Source organism: Poecilia mexicana, unplaced genomic scaffold (assembly GCF_051168715.1).
Source record: "Poecilia mexicana isolate PSO_F unplaced genomic scaffold, ASM5116871v1 scaffold_4, whole genome shotgun sequence".
NCBI classification, from domain to species: Eukaryota; Metazoa; Chordata; class Actinopteri; order Cyprinodontiformes; family Poeciliidae; genus Poecilia; species Poecilia mexicana.
The window spans coordinates 24,653,860-24,674,923 of NW_028263373.1; the positions used below are offsets into that span (position 1 = coordinate 24,653,860).

General features: G+C 35.7%; 2 protein-coding genes across 2 annotated transcripts in view; both read left to right on the forward strand.

Annotated features, from left to right (window-relative positions):
* The window catches only part of naaladl2 (N-acetylated alpha-linked acidic dipeptidase like 2), a 358,608-nt gene extending 351,127 nt beyond the window's left edge, over positions 1-7,481 (forward strand). Inside the window, exon 17 of the mRNA XM_088005108.1 lies at positions 983-7,481. Coding sequence (XP_087861234.1) covers positions 983-1,229 — 247 coding nt within the window. The 3' untranslated portion in view covers positions 1,230-7,481. The remainder of the gene's footprint in view (positions 1-982) is intronic.
* A 4,934-nt stretch (positions 7,482-12,415) lies between these two features.
* LOC106908354 (uncharacterized) overlaps positions 12,416-21,064 on the forward strand; it is an 86,152-nt gene continuing 77,503 nt past the window's right edge. The window contains exons 1-5 of the mRNA XM_088005111.1: positions 12,416-12,637; positions 16,558-16,599; positions 17,964-18,037; positions 18,140-18,208; positions 19,464-19,563. Of these exons, the coding sequence (XP_087861237.1) occupies positions 12,493-12,637; positions 16,558-16,599; positions 17,964-18,037; positions 18,140-18,208; positions 19,464-19,563 (430 nt within the window). The 5' untranslated portion in view covers positions 12,416-12,492. The remainder of the gene's footprint in view (positions 12,638-16,557; positions 16,600-17,963; positions 18,038-18,139; positions 18,209-19,463; positions 19,564-21,064) is intronic.

The window sequence follows — 21,064 nt, forward strand, 5'->3', positions numbered from 1 at the left end:
TGGAGGCAGCTGCTGGACTTAATTGACAACTTGAGGCTCTCTTTTGAGCAGCTGAAAGTTCTTGGTGGTTTGATGAAAAGCTGATTTGAGTGTCGTCTTGCTGGCAGCAGCATCCTTTCTTGTGAAGCTCTTTAAATGCACATCAGCAGCACGTTTCCTCTGAAGTGAACACGGTTGACAAAAGAACAATTTCTAGCACCTTCGTCTGCTCTGCTAATCGACCATTGTTAATACTTTCCCTTGAGCTAGCAGCTAAAAACATTGAAATGAAGCCTTCAGGTCATTTGTGGGATGGCTAATGTTTCACATGGTTAGTCGTTGGAGCTTGGATCTGGAAATAAAATCACAGCCAAGTTGACAGCAGTTTAGTTGCAATTTGCCATTTATTTTAGTGTCACTTGGTATTGGTGATGAAAGCCCAGAAGAACAGAGTTCTGTTCATGTTAGAACACAAAAGGAACATGTTCACAAATAGATATTTTACTGCACTGTTGTTGGCTCTGGTTTAATCAAATACAAATTGTAAGACATGCTACAAAATAATTTATGCCAGCAACTTTTACTACATTCTATATCCTTAGTAACCATGCTGGAAACTAAACTCAGAGCTGCTTGGCAATCTTGATCTTTCTCAGGCGTAATTCCAACGTCCGTGGGATGTTTTTGTTGTTTTTCCAACTGCAAATTCAGAATAGCCAACTGGCAAATATGATGAGTTTTATGATTCTGTTCATTTTCAATAACTTTTATTAACTTTGCACTTGACTCCCTTTAATCTTATTATTCTTCATAACAATGTAGAATCAATGAAAAACATCACCAATAAAAACAAGGAAACAGCAAAATATCTTCTCAAACTTGTTTATTTGTATGTAACCACAAAAGAATTTCTTCATCGCAGTGTCCAAAGCTTTGTGTTGTTTTTTCTCTTGTAATCTGATCAATTGTTTTTTTTTCTTTTTTTTTTTCTTGGTCTCTACAGAAATTTACTTTACAGCCTTCCAGGAAAAACTCCTCAGTTCTCCATCCTCAAGTTCTCCCCAGATGTGGTTCTGCACTGCAGCGTGACGAGCAAAGTGGCCAAGCACTACGCTCTAAACAAGGACGCCTTCTGCCACAGTGCCAAGAACCAGTCTCTGTCTCTGATCCTCAGGGCGCTGCGCTCGGCCGAGAGGCTGGTTGGCTTTGGGTTGGACCTGTTCCAGAATTACCCAGGCGCCACCAAATGATTCTAATGCAGATGTAAAGAGCGCCTCCTCTACCAATGTCGAAAATCACTCTGAGGTTCAAGAAAGAATGAAATTTGCAGTTTCAGCTACTTTTTTTTAAATCCAAATCATGCAAAAACAGATAAAAAATTTTTATGAATGTATCAGATCTAACTTGTTGCACACCTGCTATTTGATATGCAAATGATACGGAAAAGTGGGTCTGCTTAAATTGCACTAATCTGTCTTCCAACAAGTTTGAACCAAAAGGTGAATGGCTATTTTCTAAATGTTATGTTACTTTACCTGATTTTCCTTTTAACACTTGCTCCACTTGATGTGGAAGTTTTTTTCCTTCTCACTAAACAAATTCCAGCACTAAATGTACAAAGAAAATGAAAATAGCACTTCAGAATCAATGTGAGGTTGAAAAGAAAATCACATTTCAGTGTTTAAAAGCAAAGAAAATGGAAGAGTATTTGAGTTTCTCTTTAAAGTGTAGCCTTGGTGAATTAACATAATATATTTAACACTTTAAATCCTTTGAGCACTGCAGTGTGTTAGGCTGTTCACCAATAAAACACCAAGAAGCCATTTTGTTTCTGAAGGAGACTTTGCTTTAGGAAATCCCAACTCTCTCCAGATAGATGATGGTCTGCATTTGAAGTGAAATAAAATTCAAGTTGGAAAATAATTTTTTTCTTTAAAAAAAAAAAAAAATCTACCAATCTATTAATGCGACAAACAAAAGCCATCCTAGTAAAGTAGAGTAAAAATCACTGTGAGCTAATCCATATTTATTGTAAATATAGTTATTTTAATCTCAACCACATTACGTGATTGTTTTGTGTTATTTGATCATCAGAAATCCTTTAAAAAGGATTTTCCAGATTTTATTTAAACAAAAATTAACAGGCCTTTAAGTTTGTTGTAGTTAGGCATGATTTTTTGAAAGTTTTTGTGCAAACCATTTAATAAAATAACTTAATGCTAAGAAAAGAATAATATATTTTAATGTATTTGTAGTACAGTTTCAAGGCATGATGATTGTTCTAGTCTATTATATTTTATGATGGTTTTCTTAGTGCTAATTAGTTGTGTTCATGTGAATGTATTCCAGGAAGCCAGCTGGACAATACACAAAAATACTTTTGGTTTTCTAGGAAGAATTTCTTAGATTGATGTATTTCCTGGTTGTTTGTGTTTCTATAGCCATGATGATGCGTTAAAAACTGTAGATTTTTGAGTCTTTGCATATATTGTCTTTTTTTAAATAGATGTGCATACATTTTTAAGAAAGTTTGATAAAGAACATTTTGTAAGTTAGACCGATTATTGGTATGCAACTACCAAACTTTTGAATGCAGAAATTTACACTAATGAAACAACAAAATTATTGTCAGGGATATATAAAACAGCTTGTGTGCCTTTAATAAGGAGCTTTCTTGAGTCTGTTAAATATTTTAGCCCCCAAAAAATTCCTGTAATCTTTGGCAATATGAGGTTTTCACATTAACCTGTGATTTGCATGCAGTTTGCTCCCAACCCTGGTTTTTCTTCTTGCTTGTAAAATTGCATGGAAATACAAATTCATGTGTTTTTTAGTACTTAAAAAGTGCAACTTTTAATTCTGATTTGTCTTGTTCCGTTATTCTTGCAAGTGAGACAAATAAACACTGGAGTGGTAAGAGCAGGGGCTGCAAATTCCAGCCTACACCAACAGATGTCGCCATACTCTATAAACTCCACCTTTAACAAGGTGAGTGAAAATTGGTTTGCTGTAACTTTGAATCAAATAAATTCTTATACATGTTTTCTTTGCTGGAAAAATACAGTTATGTTTTTTTGTTTGTTATGTTTTTTTGTACAAACATAACAAATTATTGTTATAAGAAGAAGGACTTGTCTTTAGACACTGTTGGTTTGTTGGTCTGAAAACCCAGGCATTACCTTTTTACTCTCCTGGGTATTGGAGTTATAGTTTTTGTTTGCTTGTGTGCCATTTGTTTTTGATGGCAGTGTTTTATGTCTTTTTCAGGTTTGTGAACTGGATTTTGTCTGTCTCATGTTTCTCTTGCTGTGTTCCAGTAACTCTTTATGATTTTGAAGTGTAGGTTCAAAATCCAGTCGGTCCTAAATGTCATGCTGAGTGGAATTGTCAGTAGTCTGAAAATCATTCACCGAAAAAATACTGTAGCTATATGTCTCTTTGTTGGCAAAATCACTTTAAATAATTGTTTGCATGCTTTAATTTATATTAGGACAAGAAATGTCATGAGTATATCATCAGGTTATGATACTTGGTAGTTTATATTTATTTTTCTCTCTTTTTAGAATAATAGCACAAATTTATTGTTCTTTCTACACGGTGGAAAATCAATGTAAAGTCTGATATTTGCTGTGTTGCGTTGACTTTAATTTTTTCAAGGTAACTCTGTGACACAGGTTGGATTTATTCTGAGTGACAACAGTTTGGAAGTCCAGCCTCAGGCAGCACAAATACAAACAGGACATTAAATCTAACTTTGTTCATACCATAGTTAGATCCTGAACACTGGCCTTTAAATTATACAACGTAAATCATAATGGGATAATTTCAGAGACTTAAGCAGAGTTTCATCCAAACACTATTTTGGCAACAAACATTGTGTAAATTTATATTTAACTAGTAAATGCAGAAACCCAAAATAGGGGTTGGGACCCAACTTGAGGTCACAAATCAACAAGATTGGGGATTAAGATTATCTACTTAATTTAAATTATGAAGAATTTAAATTAAGAATTGTTAATTGTTAATTTAAGAATAAGTAATTAGTGGTGAATCACACATGACCATGGTGAATTTGGGTTATAAATGTTAAAGATATAAAAACGGTAAGAATTGGCTTTTGATTCTGCTTTTATTGCTGTGACTGTACTCCTAGTTGGCTTAGTAGAAATGCGAACATAGTCAATTCATAATCGGCTTCATAATCTCTGCACAGTTACAATCTTGGATGAAATCCAGAAAGCTAACAGACCAGCTTTATGTGCTGCAGGATGATTTGTTTGTTCCAGTTTATTTAATCAGGTTCATTCGTATGCTTTGTAATCGCATGGACAGAACACAGATCACTGTTCTTTAACAGTTTATGACAAACTTATCAATGTAAAAAAGCAAAATGAAAATTAATAATGACCCTAATCAACTGGTGTAAATGTGGTTACATGCAGTTCTCAATGCGTCATTGCACAACCACAGAGACATGCTACCTTTGTGAAGCCGTTTGAAAAATACCTGACTTGACCTGGTGTCTGTGTAAACTATATGTAAGCAATATTAAATTTGCCTCATTGTAGGCAGTTATGAAAACTGCTGTTTTTGGGAAATTGTACAGCATTTGAATGACGTATAGGAGTTGGTGCCAGATTCATTGTTTCTTGTCTTGGTTTTTAAAAGCAACAGAAGTTATTGTTTCTAGCAAACTAAAAAGGTGTTTGCTCTCTTACAGACTTAATCTGGTTTTGCTTTTAGTAACACTGAAACGTTTCAGATCCTCAAACAAGTTTATCAGACAAATATATTGTCAGTGAAAACAAAATGCATATTTAAAATTGTGATTTTCTTTATTATTATTATTTTTATTCAGGGAAGAAACTGTTCAAAGTAACCACACTCCATGTAAAAACGAATTACCCTGAACAGCTTGAGCCAGTGATAGTAACAACTGCCACACTTACTGGGTTAGACGACTTTCACACCGCTGTGGCAGAATTGTATCTCACTAGATTTTGTTTAAATTGAGCCACACTGGAGGGTTTCTAAGCATGACCAGGGGGTCATAGGTCATGCCACAATGCCTCAGTTGGATTTAAGAGCAGACTTTGACTTATTTTGTTTTCTTAAAACCAACGTGTACTTACTGCTGTGTTTCAGATCATTGTCCAAGTTAGTATTCCAAATTCTCTTCAGCTAACAGTAGCTGCATTTTCATTGACCATAATAATTGCACAATTTCACATTTTGAAAATAAATTTGCTTAATAGAAAAATGGTTGTTTTGGAAAAAAAATAAAACTTGTTTTTGTTTGTTTGTTTGGGGGGTTTTTTATATAAAAAGTCTTGCTGCTAGAGTGAGGTGGGTTTTTCTTTGGCCATATTGAAACTGGTTAATTTACAAAACAGCAATGGAAACAATGTTTGTACCATATGAGCCACATGATCAGCAACCGGATGTTGCCACTGTTGCAAACCACAAAGAAGATGACAACAGGAAGTGGTCATCTTCATGTTTTTTTAATTACTTATGGTATTAACAAACTTATTCATGTGTGACTTTAATTTTGTTTCTTATTTAATGTAAATACCACAATTGTAAAATGTTTTTGTGGAGCATTCACAAGAATTTGTAATGGAAATGCAGCTACTAATTAGTGGTCTAATGGATGTACTCTGTTAGGATTTTCTGGCTGAAAGTAGAATTTCTGGTCCTATCAACTCCAAGTCATCCAGTTCCCAAAGCAAAAAGCAACCCCAGACCATCACCGCGTCACCATGCCTGGTATGATATCGTTTTCTGAAATGATGTGGTAAATTTACTCCACTTGTCAGAGGTCACACACCTTCCACTTTTGTCTCTAAAGTTTGCAGAAATGTAATGGCGAAAGTCAAAATGTTTTTTGGTAAATATTTGTTTTGGTCCATAGTGGTTTTAGCCTTGGAATGGATGTAGCTTTAGATCAGTCTTTCTTAAATCATGAACACTGACCTCACCTGAGGCAAGTGAGGCCTGCAGAGTTCAAGATGGTTTTGTGATCTCCTGGATCAGTGTATTATTTTTCTTTTGAAGCTGTTCTTGAACGATTTTAGAGTCTGCACAGAGTAGAAAGGGCAAGGATGGAAGTTCCAAATAGTGCAGGAGAGAGTGAACAGCCACTGCAAAGGTGAGAAAATGAGTGATCTTAGGAAGCCCAGTAAAATTTGAATGCATTTAAAGTAATCCAACACTCCAGAAACAGTTTAGAGTATGCAAAGGTAAAAAAAAAAAACGGGAAAAAAAAGGTGTGTTTTGAATTTCTTTACATCAGGGAATGATGTCGCTTTTTTAAAATAAAAACTATTTTATAAGTCTGCAGGTCTTGCAGAAATCAGGGTCAGGTCTGGTCAGTGTTATTGAACTGAAAATATGGTTCTTAACTGTCAATGGTTGGGGTCACTTTTCTATATAGGCTGTTTTGTAAAGCATTTTTTTTAAAACTGCATGTTATATTTGCTCAGGACATTTTAGTCTAATATTAAAATCTGTCTGATGATGTAAAACATTTACATAAAAAAAATGTAAAGGCAAAATAGTTCTTTTTTTATATGTACAAATGTGTCTCAGCATTTTTTAAATGTACCATTTGACAAACCAACAATAACTTTGAAAACAAATGCTATATTGAAATGATAGAATTTGCAAGGAGCTGCACATTACGAACAGTACTGAAGGGTGACGGCTCTCACATACTCCAGTGTACTGTGCATATTCGTCTGTGCACACTGTGCACTTTCGGCAGAGAGTTTAGTTTTCATCGCCAAAAATTCTCATAATGAATTTCTTCATTTCCCACAATCTGAATGGATAGTAGTAAGTTTTATGAGTTGGCGCTTAGCCCCATTTCTTCTGCACTGGGGCCATACACAGCTGTCAGTGCGGCACAGAGAATGGTGTCTTTGCTACTGGTTGCAGCGACTCACAACCTTGTTGTTTCATACAAAATGGTTTGATGTGAACAATGTTTCCTGCCAAGCAATCAACCTCTATGCAGCCGTGTCCGGCGGTGAGTCCACTTCATGTTCTTGTGGACCTCCATGGAGTGAAGAACACCTGAGTATGCGGGGCCTTCAGTTTTACAGGCAGTGGCCAGAGCTTCTGACAGTCAGTCAAAGCAGTGAATTATGGGTTGGAAGTGACAATGACTCACTCTTACCACTGACTTATGGACACTTTGGCTAATCCCTGATAGCATTACTGTAATTTCCCTTGAGATGTCACATTAGTTACTTTTTGATGATGTCATGTTTTTGATGCCCTTCAAAACATGTCAGATCCTTGGAAATCCAATCATTATTGGACTGCATGTGCTCAAAATACATCCAAATCAGAGCATTCCTTCCAGATGTTTAACTTTGTTTTTGTCTGGTTTTAATGTATGACATCATTGTTGTTGGCATGTTTGGGGTATTTTATATATATTTGCACCCTTGAAGTAATTTAACAATGTTTTACAATAAAAGTATGTTTAACCCTGAGTCTGTTTTACTGTTGGTATCATACATACCATACTACACACACATGTACAAAACACAAAAATCTGTATGTCCAACCATATTAGGAGTTTGTTTTTACTTCCATTAATTTTAGTGGCTGCTTTTATGTTTAGCCCTAATCCTACACATTACTAGTAACCAAACTTAATTCACAACATAATTCTAAATTTAACCTCTAATGGTAAAAAAATGGATGCAACACATGAGAACAGAGCCTGATCCCCCATGAAGCTTGTCGGACTTCAGAATGTTAGTGAATACACTAGAAAAAGTTCTATGCAGGCTACAGAAATGAGAGGACACACACACACACACACACACGCCTACAAATACATTAAAAAGGGCTTCATGTCACTTTTTTCAGCAAACCTTTAAACTTCTGCTGCGTTGCCCTGAAAGTTGAATAATTAATGAAAAACATCTAATTGCAATAGTGAATAGTAAATATGGTTTACTACTAAGCCACATTTTCCCTCACTTTCTTTCCTTCATTGAAACATTCACACTATTTTTATTATGAACCAACAAGCCAGGTATTTTGGCATGAAGAATTTGCATGCATTGCACATGAAACATAGCATCCTACCAAATATTGTATCAAAGCATTCTCTTGTGATGATGAAATTAAAACAAATATATTTGTCGTGATTAAATATGTTGTGCGCCTCTGTTAAACTTGTATGATTTTCTCAGTTGTTTCATTGAAGTGCACCTGAGTGGACTGTCAAAGGATCTCGGTCTGCTTGGTTTGAGAAACAGTAAAGATTTTTACATGTAGTGGAGACAAACTGAAGGTGAGTCTTGGCTGGCAGCATTGTATTGAAAATAAATCATTTTTAATATACATGTAGCACCATTAAAAATGAAAACCTATATATAGTGACACCACTATAAACCAAAGGGCATAGTATAGAGGCTGTAGAGCAGGGACAAAGAGGTAACCCTGAGAAAACTCCACAGCAGAGTATCAAACCAGTTCAATACAAACTGCTCACTCCAGACTTAAACACTGAGGTTTACTACAGAACACGGCTAACTCCTCAGGGCAACACCTTGAGTCAGACTTCTGGACAGCTCAACTTGGATAATTGCTCACATTTCATCCCCTGGGTTAAGGGACTTATGGTCCTGTTATTCTACAATATGCTGTATTTTTTCAGTGCATCACAAGATCCAGCTCTGGAAAGAGGTTATTTCTGTGAAGTGGATAGAGACAAGTTAAACATCGAGCACAGGAAAATGATTCTACATGTATCTCACCCCAACAGACCAAAGCGACATTATGTTGCTGTCAGACAGAAATATCTCCAAAAACATAACTTTACAGGATTTTAGGTAATGTTAGATGCTATTTTTGATGCCTTCTGCTTAAAATCTTAAAATGTATCAATAAAACTCCAGACGGAGTTGAAGGGTGATCAATAGAGTGGATTTTCCAAGAAAGCAAATAACGACAAACAATGAAAATGCAAGACTGATAACACATTGTGCCCTGAACAACAACAACAACAACAAAAACTGATGAGCTAATAAAATTGACAAAATTTAAACTTTTTTTTTTTTTGTTCTTTATCAATTTACTTTAGTGTCAGTGAGCACCATGTAAATGACTGTAGTTTCATCAACATATGTCACCTTTATATTGTCTGTTTAGAAGTCTTCCCTCTTGCTTTTGGCCCCGGCCCCCTATGTGGAAGCCTATATGTAAACAGATTTAAGTATGAAGGAGAGAGGATGAGGAGAATTGGGGGGAAAGAACACAGGACAAGCCCTCAAACTATGACTAGATATAGCCAAAAACATTACTAAGTACAGAACACACTCTTTTCACAGAACAGTCAGCATCCTTCCATTTCTGTCTTTTGTTGCATTACCAATCATTGTATTACCTCCCAGCTTCACAAGCTCAAGGGCTTTGAATTGCCTTGTTGCTGAAAGTGCGCTATATAAATACAATTAACTTACCTTACTTTACATTTCTCATTATATACCAAGGGCAGTGCTAACTCAGTACACTGGCATGGTTGCCCTCTCTCTGAGTATTACCTCTCCAATGGTTCCAGGGGAGGTAGCATAATGCTAAAGCTACATAGCCTCTGTGTTGCTATTAAAACCTGTGTGGCCCCGGCTGTCATAACTGAAGTTTCTGTTTTGTCACTGAAAATTTGAATTGGTTCAAACTTCCAAATGCAACACATCCTCAAAATAAGACGTAATTTAGGAACAAATAGATAATCCTGCATAAATAGAGAAATACATGGCACTTCAACATTTCTAAAAAAGCATGTGGAACAATTTGAGGGAGTCAAGAGTACTTTGATCAAATAGTGCTATTTTTCACCAACTGAACCCTTTCCTTGAAGCCAGAAGGTCCAATTTATTGGAAGTAAGATGGAATTAAAGCTGATGGTCAGATGGAAGCAAAGCCTTTAAAACTCTCAGAAAAAAAATTACATTTTTCTCAAGAAATATGTGTGATGAGGGGAGAGAGAAATGTTCTGTGTGGTCAAGAAGTCAGAGAAGGAAATTTGGAGGGAAAATAATTACAAAATTAATTTTGTTTTATAGAAGATAATTTATCTTAGATCAGATTTTGCTGGCTGCGACATTGACAATCTCTCTCTCTATATATATAGTTCATTTTAGTTCAATATATAGTTCACTGAACTTGCTGTTCATTGAACAGGCAAGTTCAATGAAAAGCTAAACTCTCATGGATTATGAGGTGAGGCTTGAAGCCTGTGACAAAGACATGAGACAATCTCAAACTGAGCAGGTGTCTAAATGGGGAGCAGCAGAGGACAATGAGTAATCAGCAAGAGAGAGAGGGAGAGTCAGCAGCATGAATCAACTGAAATCATGAGTGCTGTCATGATTTCCTAACAATTATGCTTTCTCATTGCATGTTTTCTTGTATTTTTCTTCAATTGAAGGTGATTATGAAATGAATTACATTTAATGTTTTGTTTTTTTCATTTATTTTATTTTGGTTAATACTTTTTTTCACAAGAGTTTTAATGACTTGTCTTTTCTTGAATGGTGTATTATTCTTTGAATACAGTCATTATTACCTAAACAGGCATAAGGTTAAGTTGTTTATCACATAAAACATCAATTGAGTCAAACACACAAAAAGCCACACACACTCCACCAAACCAGAGAGTGTTAGTGTTGTCTTCTCATGCATTAAAACTAGTCAATCACAAATCCTCAGATAAATGCCAACTTCCACCTCCAGTGGGAACAATTGGACTTAATTCTAATTTTGCCCACATTCAGACTTCCGATGGCATGTCCTTAATGGGCACCTGTACATATAAGAAGTGACACCGGACTGGAGTTGAAATGTACAGGTTGTTACCAGAGCATCCAACAGCTCGACGTTACAGAGAGAGAAGGTCAGCAGACACAAAGGATTCTTTGTGCCACATAGTTGACACAATTCAATTTAATTTATTCTGTTTGTTTATAAAGCACCAATTCACATTTGTCATCTTAAAGCACTTTACTAAAAATAAATAGATAAATAAATTCAGTCCAATCCTACAGACAGATTCCAACTCAAGCACATTTATTCAGTCACTCTCCTCCTTCGCCTCCTCCCGCACTCCCTCATTATGCTTAATGCTACAAAGACACATTCTGCCCCCACAATGCAAGCACTGGTCTTAGGAGAGGTGTTAAAATCCAACCAACTAGATTGGCTGACCAGATAGGTTAACTAGGAAAACAAACATCATTTTGTAATTATTTTAGTCTCCAACTTCTTAACCATTTAGATTTTGATTTATTTTTCATAAAGAGGACAGTGCATATTAATCAACTTGTATAGAACATGTAAACATACCAACCCCTGGTAGGTCGATGTATTTAAAAAAATACATTTAACATGCATAACGACATACAGGACCTGATTTATTGAAGATCCTTTAATAAATCAAGGTATAGCTAGAAGTAGTACAATTTAAAGTAAACATTTATAATAAAAATATTTTAAAAAAGAAGTTATAACCTTTAAAAAGCAAATACACTTTAAGAAGGTTTAAACATTTTTAAAAAACAGGAATACAACTTAGATTATCTAGTAACCGTTGCTTAACTGAATTCCTAAAACAATGAACAGTGAATGCCTAGTTGAGGCAGTTTTCCACACAGTGCTCATAACACAATAAGGATACCTTGCCATTTTGGGCAACGTATTTAAATTGCAACCTGGACGCACTGTTGATCACCAAGATCAGTGCACAAACAGAGATGTTTTGTATTTTGTGTGGACCAAAGATAATTATTTGAATTCAACAGAACTGAGTGAAGAGTGAAGAGAGACATGCAAAACTTCAAGAATTTAATTGCATTCTGCAATAATCATCAACTAGATCTGAGTATTATCTTTAGGCTCTTTGAGCCTCTGGAACAAGTGATTTTAGTATTATGAGTGTTATTGTTGTGTGTGTGCACATGTGCATTATATATATATATATATATATATATATATATATATATATATATATATATATATATACACAAAAGTAGCTAATATCAGGACGTCTTCTGAATCCAACGAATCTGGGTAAGAAATATGGATATATATATATATATATATATATATATATATATATATATATATATATATATATATATATATATATATATATATATATATATATATATAAACAGGTCTTTTGGCCTTCTTTCAGCAAAGTCTTTCATAAACTGTTTAACTCTATACCAATCTGCACTAGTGTATTTCAATTAAATTTCTATAGCGCCAATTCACAACAAATGTAGTCTCGGGGCATTTTACATAAAGCAACAATAACAACAACAAAAACATTTCAATTCAATCACAAAGGCGACTTAAAGTCAGCTTACATTTTTGCTTTGAAACGAATCCTGCCAGGCACGCGCAGCCGGGAGGTCGCTCGCGCTCACTCGTGAGTGAGGGCGGGGATGTAGGAGGGGGCGGAGGAGAGAGGAAGCAGGAGAAGTGAAAATGATGGCGACCGAAGCGGGGGAGATAAGAGCTCACACAAGCCCCTGTCCCAACCCCGACTACAGCCTCAGCCCTCTGTCCATCAAAATTACGCGGAAAAACCAGGACAGACACTGGAGGTTGCGGTGCATTTATCTGCAGTGCTGTGAGTACCGACACACATTATGGGAGACAAACAGCTGTCCCCGAATGTCTGAAAAATAAATGACAAACGCGCTACCTGTCATTAATGTCCACCGTTTGCTTTGTCACATCATCATAACGGACCCAAGTCATATCCCAGTTTAGCAGAAGCAAACCCTCCAATAAACATTGGCGCTAAGAGTGGAGAGAAGGGGAGACGGGGCGAGGGGTGGGGGAGTTAGCAGGTAGACCGCAGTGAGGTGTCTGCTGTGCTGAACACCGCAGCTTCCTCAAAAATTACGTTTAGATCAATTATCACATACACATCAGTAGTATGTCTGTTGAACCATGGTTGAACTGCTTACCAATTACTTTAATAATTTATTAGCGGCACGTTTAGCACTAACGTTTGCTTAAGTTAGTCATCAAATATATATTATGTCAACCAAAACAAAAGTTATATGGAGTCGATTTTTTCTTCTTATAAGACTGATCAAAATCGTTGGTTTTCACAGTGTCGGGACGGAATAAAGGACACAGAAAATATTTTTTCCACGTATATGATTTCATTCTGGTTGATGTGTTTTCTGCTAAACATTCTCTTCTATATTAATTTTCATAAAAGGATAGTTAGGATTTTTTGAAGTGAGGTTCTGTGGAATTTCCCGTAGACGGCTAACACAAGACATGACAGGGAGTTTAAAGGAAAGTGAAGAAAGCCTAACACCAAGCCAGAGGTGCACCTGTAACATTTGATCTGATTTTAGCAGTTTAAATAAATTTAAACTAAAAATGCTCAGATTTGTGGGCTACCACCATCTCATAATAAACGTACAAACTCTGTTTCTCAGCTGAATATCTGTTCCTACAGAAAGTTATTCTGGTTGAGGCTGCCCTCTGTATTAATCTCCCTTAATCTGCGATGATACATGCTTGTGTTTTTTCCACTTTTACTTGTTTGTTTTTATTTATTTTGTCATTTGAATTTTTGTATTTAGTTTTTAAAAATGCTTTTCCATATCTGTTTAATTTTACTAACTTATTTTAATATATATTTTATTATTTGATCTTTTTAGTGACATTCTTTTGTTTTAATTTATCTTCAAAGTCTGCTTTTCCAGTTTTTGTTTTTATTTATTTTTTTTATTTTCATTTTTTTGTCACTTTTTAAATCATTTTCAATTCTCCTTAAATTATTAACTGCATGTTTCTCCTGTACAGTTTCTTTAAACGCATTTTAAAAACTGTCCCTTTAAAAATAAAAAATCTAGCTAATTTAAAAAGAAAATGTATATTCTGCTATGCTTAGGGACTACTTGTGTGGAAGATTTAAAAAAATATGAGAATTTAGAAATCCTGCTGTGTTTTTCTGGCTCTAGGTGAGTAGTGCCACATGCTGCTTCAAGATGAGCTTAAGACAGCAGCCAATAGAGCATGCCCTGTGTGTGTGTGCGTGCGGGTGTGTGTGTGTGTGTGTGTGTGTGTGTGTGTGTGTGTGTGTGTGTGTGTGTGTGTGTGTGTGTGTGTGTGTGTGTGGGTGGATGTGCGCGCGTGCCTGCGTGTGCGTAAATTTAAACTATGTTGTGAGGGTTCACTGATGGTTTTGGGTTAGGTTTAGCACCAGGGTGTAAATTGAGGTTAGGGTTAGTCAGGTACTAGTAGTGATTAGTGGTGGGATCAGGGTTAGGCTGTAGAAATGAACGGACATCAATGCAAATTCGTTGTGAAGATAGAAAGATGTAAAGTGTGTGTGTCTAAGAGCCTTTCCTTCTGTTGACTTGAGGGCTGCACAACAAAAGCTTAAACTTTTGGTAACCCACAAAATGGCTCACCAACTTATGACTTTTCTGTGAAGTTTCTTAAGATAACAGTCAGAATATTAAGACACAAAACAGACTTTTTATTTTGTCTGTCACCTTTATGAAAATGTTGGTGTCATTGTCTTTGATCTTGTTACAATATTTTGACTTCTGTATGTGAATACTGTAACTTTTTTTCTTTGAAGTGTCTGCAGTCTAAACTGGAAGAGGGTAAATTTTACTGATGTGTGTCCAGGTTTATAAAATGGTAAAATAAGTACATTTTTGCATTTGAACACAGATTTAGTTTTAGACTTCTGGGCTTTTGTTTTCTTCCAGAGTTTTCTAAGTCATTGGTGTTGTCTTCATTTTTTTTTTCTTTTTGTTTCTTATATTTACTTGTACATAGCTACAGCTCTGAATTGCTGTCAGATATGTATCAGAGTATGCATCAATCATTTTTCACTTTTATTTGATGTTTCCACTTTGTATCATGTCCTTTTTTACTTTTATAAAATGAATGTTGGCCACTTACAAAAATACAACATGCACATTTTCAGCTCAGGTGCTTTCGTAATGGTTTGAATTACCTGAATCACAGTAAATTCAAAAGGAGCTTTTAATTTTGTTCTTTGAAATAATCTTCTTTTTTTTCTGAAATCCTTTAGAAGCTGTTAAAAATATGTAGTAGGTGACATTTAGGATTACTTTTTTCTTGACTTCTTTCCTTCTTTTCAACATACAGCTTTATACTTCGAAGTTGGATCAGACTGAAGCATTTCAAAATACAAGGGAGAAAGAAGTGACAACCAACTGAAGCATCAAACTAAAAGTAGCATTTAGGTTGATTAGCGTCACTGTGCCCATGTTCCTCTGGAACTCTTATGATCTCTTTGTCAATCAGAGGTAGCTGACTGGTTGTTAGGAGCCCTGGGAATACAGACAGTGAGAGAAATTCTGATGACAGGTTTGATTACTGATCAGATGCGTCAGGAGAACATAATGGAAGGGATGAGTGAATTCTGAAAATTGACCAGGCTGATTTATAAAATGATAGCTTATGTCTAGTGATAATTTTAACTCCTCTAGTCCAAGTAATGAATATAAAATGCATCTGAAAGGTGGTGGCCTTGTCAGTACCATCAGCAGTTAGACAACACAGAGGATTCACACAGGACTGCACAAATGCCCTTATTACAAAATATGGTCACTGCAATATGAATGTGTGTAGAAAATTTTGTTTTTCTTGGCTATTAGACTTTCCATGCTAGTACTTATCAAACTGCATGCAGTCTTCCTCTTTTACTATCTCATCCGATTTTTGCAGCATCGATTCAAAATTGATTTTCAATTGAAAATGGTTATTTATAAAGAGTTCTGCTGGAATCTGTAGGATTCTGATAACCAACTCCAGGCATAGCAGAATTACAAATTGAGACATTAAAGTGTATTTTTCACATTTATTAAATTTCAAGTATTAATCCACGCTTTGATGGAATTACTCCCTCCCTCCATTCTTAGTTATGTTTTTATGAAACAGTCACAGAGAAAGCGCCACACTTTTCTCCGTGGGCAACAGCATTGGAATTTCCATCGATAATTTTTTAGCAGGAGTTTTAGGAGGTAACATGCATCAGTTTTTACTGTGGCAGTTAAACATTCCGTGTTCAAGTCGCCTGCAGATACAAAAACCTGATAGTGGAAGCTGGCTAGTTGAAGCAAAATATCAGTTTTGCTGTCCGAACACATTTCTGCATAAAACACGCCCATAAATGTCTGACCAATCACACAACACACTGCTGGCTCGGTTCTTTCACTTGATTTACAGTCAGGAGGCAAGTTATTTCAGTTTCCAGTTAGTTTTTTTTCTTTTGTTTTTTTTTTTTAACTGGCATCACAAAACATTATATATCAGGAGTAGTAATAGTTTGACTGCTAGAAATGTTATCCATTTAAGTCCACTTATGTTATGCTTATGTTTTTTTCTTTGTAAAGTGAGATGGAATTTGTTTTGCAAAGTGAGACGTAATTTGTAGGATAATCTTTAGAAAAATCAAAATATGGCTGTAAGCTGCATAAAGAAATAAAAGGTAATGTTAATGTTTTGCCTTAATGTTAAAGTTTTCAGCACTTGTCTTTCCAGACTTCCTGACCATTGCAACAATACTAGGAACTGGAATCTTAGGTAAGTTTTGAAACTATTTTATGAATTTATAAACATTCTAATCTTCCTCTCATCACATAAGTCCTTCTTGTTAGCTTTCCTCACTGGTTACAACTGAAATGTTGTTTAATATTCAGGCTAGCATTCCAAGGAGTTTTATTTTATAATGAGCACTCAAAGCTTTAGATAAGAAAAACAGGAATAAAAACATGCTATGCCTAAGAACTCCTTAAGTTCCAGGTCGCCATCAATCAATGCAATAATATACTTTGGATGCAAAAACCATTAAAAATAGCATCATCCCGTGTCTGTTGGGAACTTTTCATTATCCGTGAGAGACACCATCAGTTTTTTGAAGTCAGGTAAATCTTTGTATACATTGTTTTATTTGTTTTTGAATTATTTAAAATTATCTATGTTGCTTTTTATATTTGTGTTTTGACTTTTGCAATCTATTTTTAAAGTACTTTGCAAAAGTACTTTACAAATAGGGTGTTTACCTCTCGCCATGCTGTGTTCATGGGCCCATTAATAAATGGAAATGCCCACTATTAGAGCTCTGCACTGACTTAGTTAATAAATATGCTGCTGTGATTTCTGCATCAGGATTTTTGACAGGAATGTGATGCCATTCTTATACTAACAAACTTCACTCACTAAAATAGTTTTCCTAATTAGCAGATGTTTAAAGAGGAACAGATTTTAAAGCCCTGCTTTAAAGTCATCCATGATTTTTTTCCCCCCCTGAATGTAGTGTCTGGTAACTTTAGTAACTTTTAACTAATTTCAAGTCACAAAAATCAGACACACCTCAAATCCTTTTTAAAATCATCCTGAGAAACAATGTAGACAACCCAAAACCTCAAACCTGGCATCTTAGGTTTAAAAATATTAACGTCCTGATTTTGTAGTAGCTTTGGAAAAGATGACAGTATGAAGGTAAAGGTTCAGTGGCGACTGTTTGCTCTTTCTCCTACATGTCTTTTCTGAAATATAACTTCACTTGGAATATAATTAAAACTTTGTCCATTTCCAGGCAGGGGAAAATTTAAATGTGTTTTATGAAGTGTTGCCAACACCAGAGAGATTTTTGTAGAGGTGGAAATTACATGGGACATTACATTTAACTGCTTTGTTTTGAGCAGAGTTTTCGTGTAGTTCCACAGAGGTCCGACCCTTCTTAGTTAATACTTGCTCAGTAACTTAAATCTCTTATGGAAATTAGCATTGTCAATTATATTTTATAGAAATCTGGAGCCAGCGCAGAGAGACGTTTCTGAGACACATCGACAAAAAGCTCGACAGACAGCGTCTAGCACATGTTTTCACTTTTACCTGGGTGGGAATCAAATTCAGAGGCAGTTCAACATTATTTTCATTTTCAGGTCTTCCAGTCACTATAGCACATGCTGGCCTGGTGCCCTTCCTGGTCTCCTTTCTGGTTGGCTTCTTTGTTCAGGTAAGCAAGGTGTATTAAAATGTTAATGCAAACATTTTTCTGTCTGTTTATCTATTATGTGTTATTGATGTATTATGAATTGACATATCTTTTGCTTTGTAGGCCTTGCTCATTTATCTGTTTGTGGAACTTCTTCAAAAATGTCAAGTGGTTCAACTGGACTCTCTAAAGGTCAGGAGAACAAACCAGGCTCTGTTCCTTCTTCTACTTACAGTTTGTGTGTGACCTTCTTAGTGATGCATGTCGACTGCAGGAACCTTTTCCAGGAACCAGGGTGGTTTTCAGGAGCCAATTTTACTACTCCGTATTTCACGGATCACCCACACATCCTTGAAAAAGTCTTAAGATCATGTAGCTAAACTTAAAGTCATAACATGTCTTAAGTTAAATTTAAAAAAAATTAATTAGGCCTTAAATATGTTAATCACAGGTCTTAAATTCTGTTTGTGGCAGGAATATTTAATCATTAAACAGTTCTATTTAATGAATAAATAGGACTATTTAATCATTTAGTTTTTGCCTTTTTAGTTGTCTATCAAAAGTGTTAGTCATGCGCAGACACCTTCAAGACAGTTGAGGCTACTGGTAACAAGCTGCTAACATGCTATTGCTATTGCTAACTGTCTTTTTGAGTCTACCATGGGTAAGTGCAAATGTATTGCCAGTTTGTACGACGTTCGTTTTCACCATCAGCTCACTTCTTTTGCCAGCCTATCAGATGCTCCATGCATTCTGTGCAATAAAAGCTTGGCACTGCGGGGCTTAAGACTAGAGAGCCATTTGCAGTGTGAAAAATACACAGCTGCTGCCTGCAGCCACAAACAGACCCCAGAATTGTGACAGTTTTGATCCACTGGAGTGGCTAACGCTCCCAAGAAAACTGCTGCTGCTGCTGCTACATCATGTATTATAGATGACATTCATAATAGTCTTAAAAAGGTCTTAAAGTCTTACATTTTGGTTGGTGAAACCTGCAGAAACACTGTCTCCACTTCATTTACCTGAGTAAAAACAGATTACCAGTGCACCTTTAGTCTGTGTTTTGTTGTTGTTGTTTTTTTTTTCATTTAATCAACAATTCTTGGATGGAGGTTTGTAGTGGAAGAGGGCTAAGCATTTTAAATTGGCTTATTGGATTATCAATCAGTAACATCTGTTTAAATTCAGAGCAATTTTCTCCTGTTAATTTAAAGGTAGAGCTTATATCCGAGACAAAAAAAGCAGTAAATCCTTCAGTCAAAGTAAGATTTTAGTTAAAACAATTTATGGTCTGAATTATAAGTTAAATTAAGCACAGCCCCCACCTGGATCAGTTACAGTCTATAGAAAGTACGTATTGTTATGGTCTGTGACTAGTTTTCAGTTTATGACTCTACAGGAAAATGTTATATCATTTTTCTGATGTCTATTTTTATGCTGTACTCAGACAGGTGTTGCAGAGTGTATCGTGATGGATCAAGTGAGCCCAGAAAATCCAATCGCACCAGATGAAGAAGAGGAAGAAGAAGCTGAAAATGCAGAAGCTGGTGAGACATTTTTGTGTTTGCAGAGGATTGGACTAACATTTTTAACAGAAAATTTGGGAAAATTTGGGAAAAGAAAGCATTTTAAGTATTTGTCTTCTGACCACAGACCTCTAAGATGATTAGATGGAGCTCTTTACTTCATTCAGTAGGTTGGAATAAAATGGTCAGGATTGGTTGATGTGGAAGAATGAAGTGTGATTTATCTGAGATGCTGATTTTCCTTTTTTGTTTGAATTTGTAGTGTTGATGATCATACCTCTGTCTAGGAATCATTTTAAGCCTTTTCTGTACAGTTTACTCTTGCTTTGTTGCTAAGGTGATACTGTCCTGCAATGCTTAATCAGTGGGGGGCATATCACCTGGCAAAGAAGAGATTACTGGATAGCTGCACAGCAACCCTCATAGGCAATGTGAAGCTGTGGTGTCCTCACTTTTGCCAGGGGGGCCAAAACTGTCAAGTTTAAAGTGAAGTTGAGAGCCACAAAATGTGAACTTTTTTCCTTTAAGAATGCAAGAACATTTTAAAATGTTAAATTTAACAACCTCAACAGAAAATATGCATAATATTTGAAAATCTGATTGTCTAATGGGACCTGACAATCATTACAGATCTGAAACAACTTGGAGGTTTGCTTTGTTAAAAACAAATAAATGAAACCTGCAAACTGTCCCAAATGTTAAATTAACGTCATGTATATTTTTTTGGTGTGTTTCAGGAATAAGAACAGCCAAGTTTACTTAGTGGGTGCAACAAAGTATTCTGAGTAAACATCATTTTAAAATTTGTATTCCTCTTTTACATTGTTATTAAGAGAAGAGAACTTTGTGTTGTAGCTTCTATTTTTAGAATGCTTTATATTGTCCTTATCTTTTTTGAAAGACAGCATCAGTGAAAATGTCAGAGATGATTTTTTTTTTTTGTTTTTTGGGTCAGTACCAACCTCTTGAGCTGACAAAACATTTGTGTCATCATTGTGTTGTAGTCGAGGGCTGCATAGAATCACTCAGAACGCTGCAAGTGACCCCTGGGTCACTGTTTTGACACCCATGGTGTATGAGCAGCATGGGATTCCCCTACCCTCCAAAAAACCCAAAACATTACATCTCTCCATCTTTCTAGCTGCAGAAAGGGTTTTATTCATTGTACTATTCTGGATCACAAGCTACATGGTTGATTAGAGCAAGTCAGAGGTAGAGCACTGACTCTCCTCTGCTTTCCTCTGGCTCTGGCCTTGACGTTCTTCCTGGAAGTGTGGGCTGAGAGATAAAACTGTAAAATGCTTTGCATATGTTTTGCCAATAGCAAAAACATGCAGTTTTTATGCTGAATAATGCATACATAAGTCATGGATTTCTGACAGTACACAAAACAACACGTGTCTTATTCCAAAATCTTTAAAAATCACACATCAAACAAGGTACAGCAATTCTAAATTTAAGCAATATATTGTATGTGATGACTTAACCTGAACTGTTCAGATAAAGGAAACAATAAGGAAAC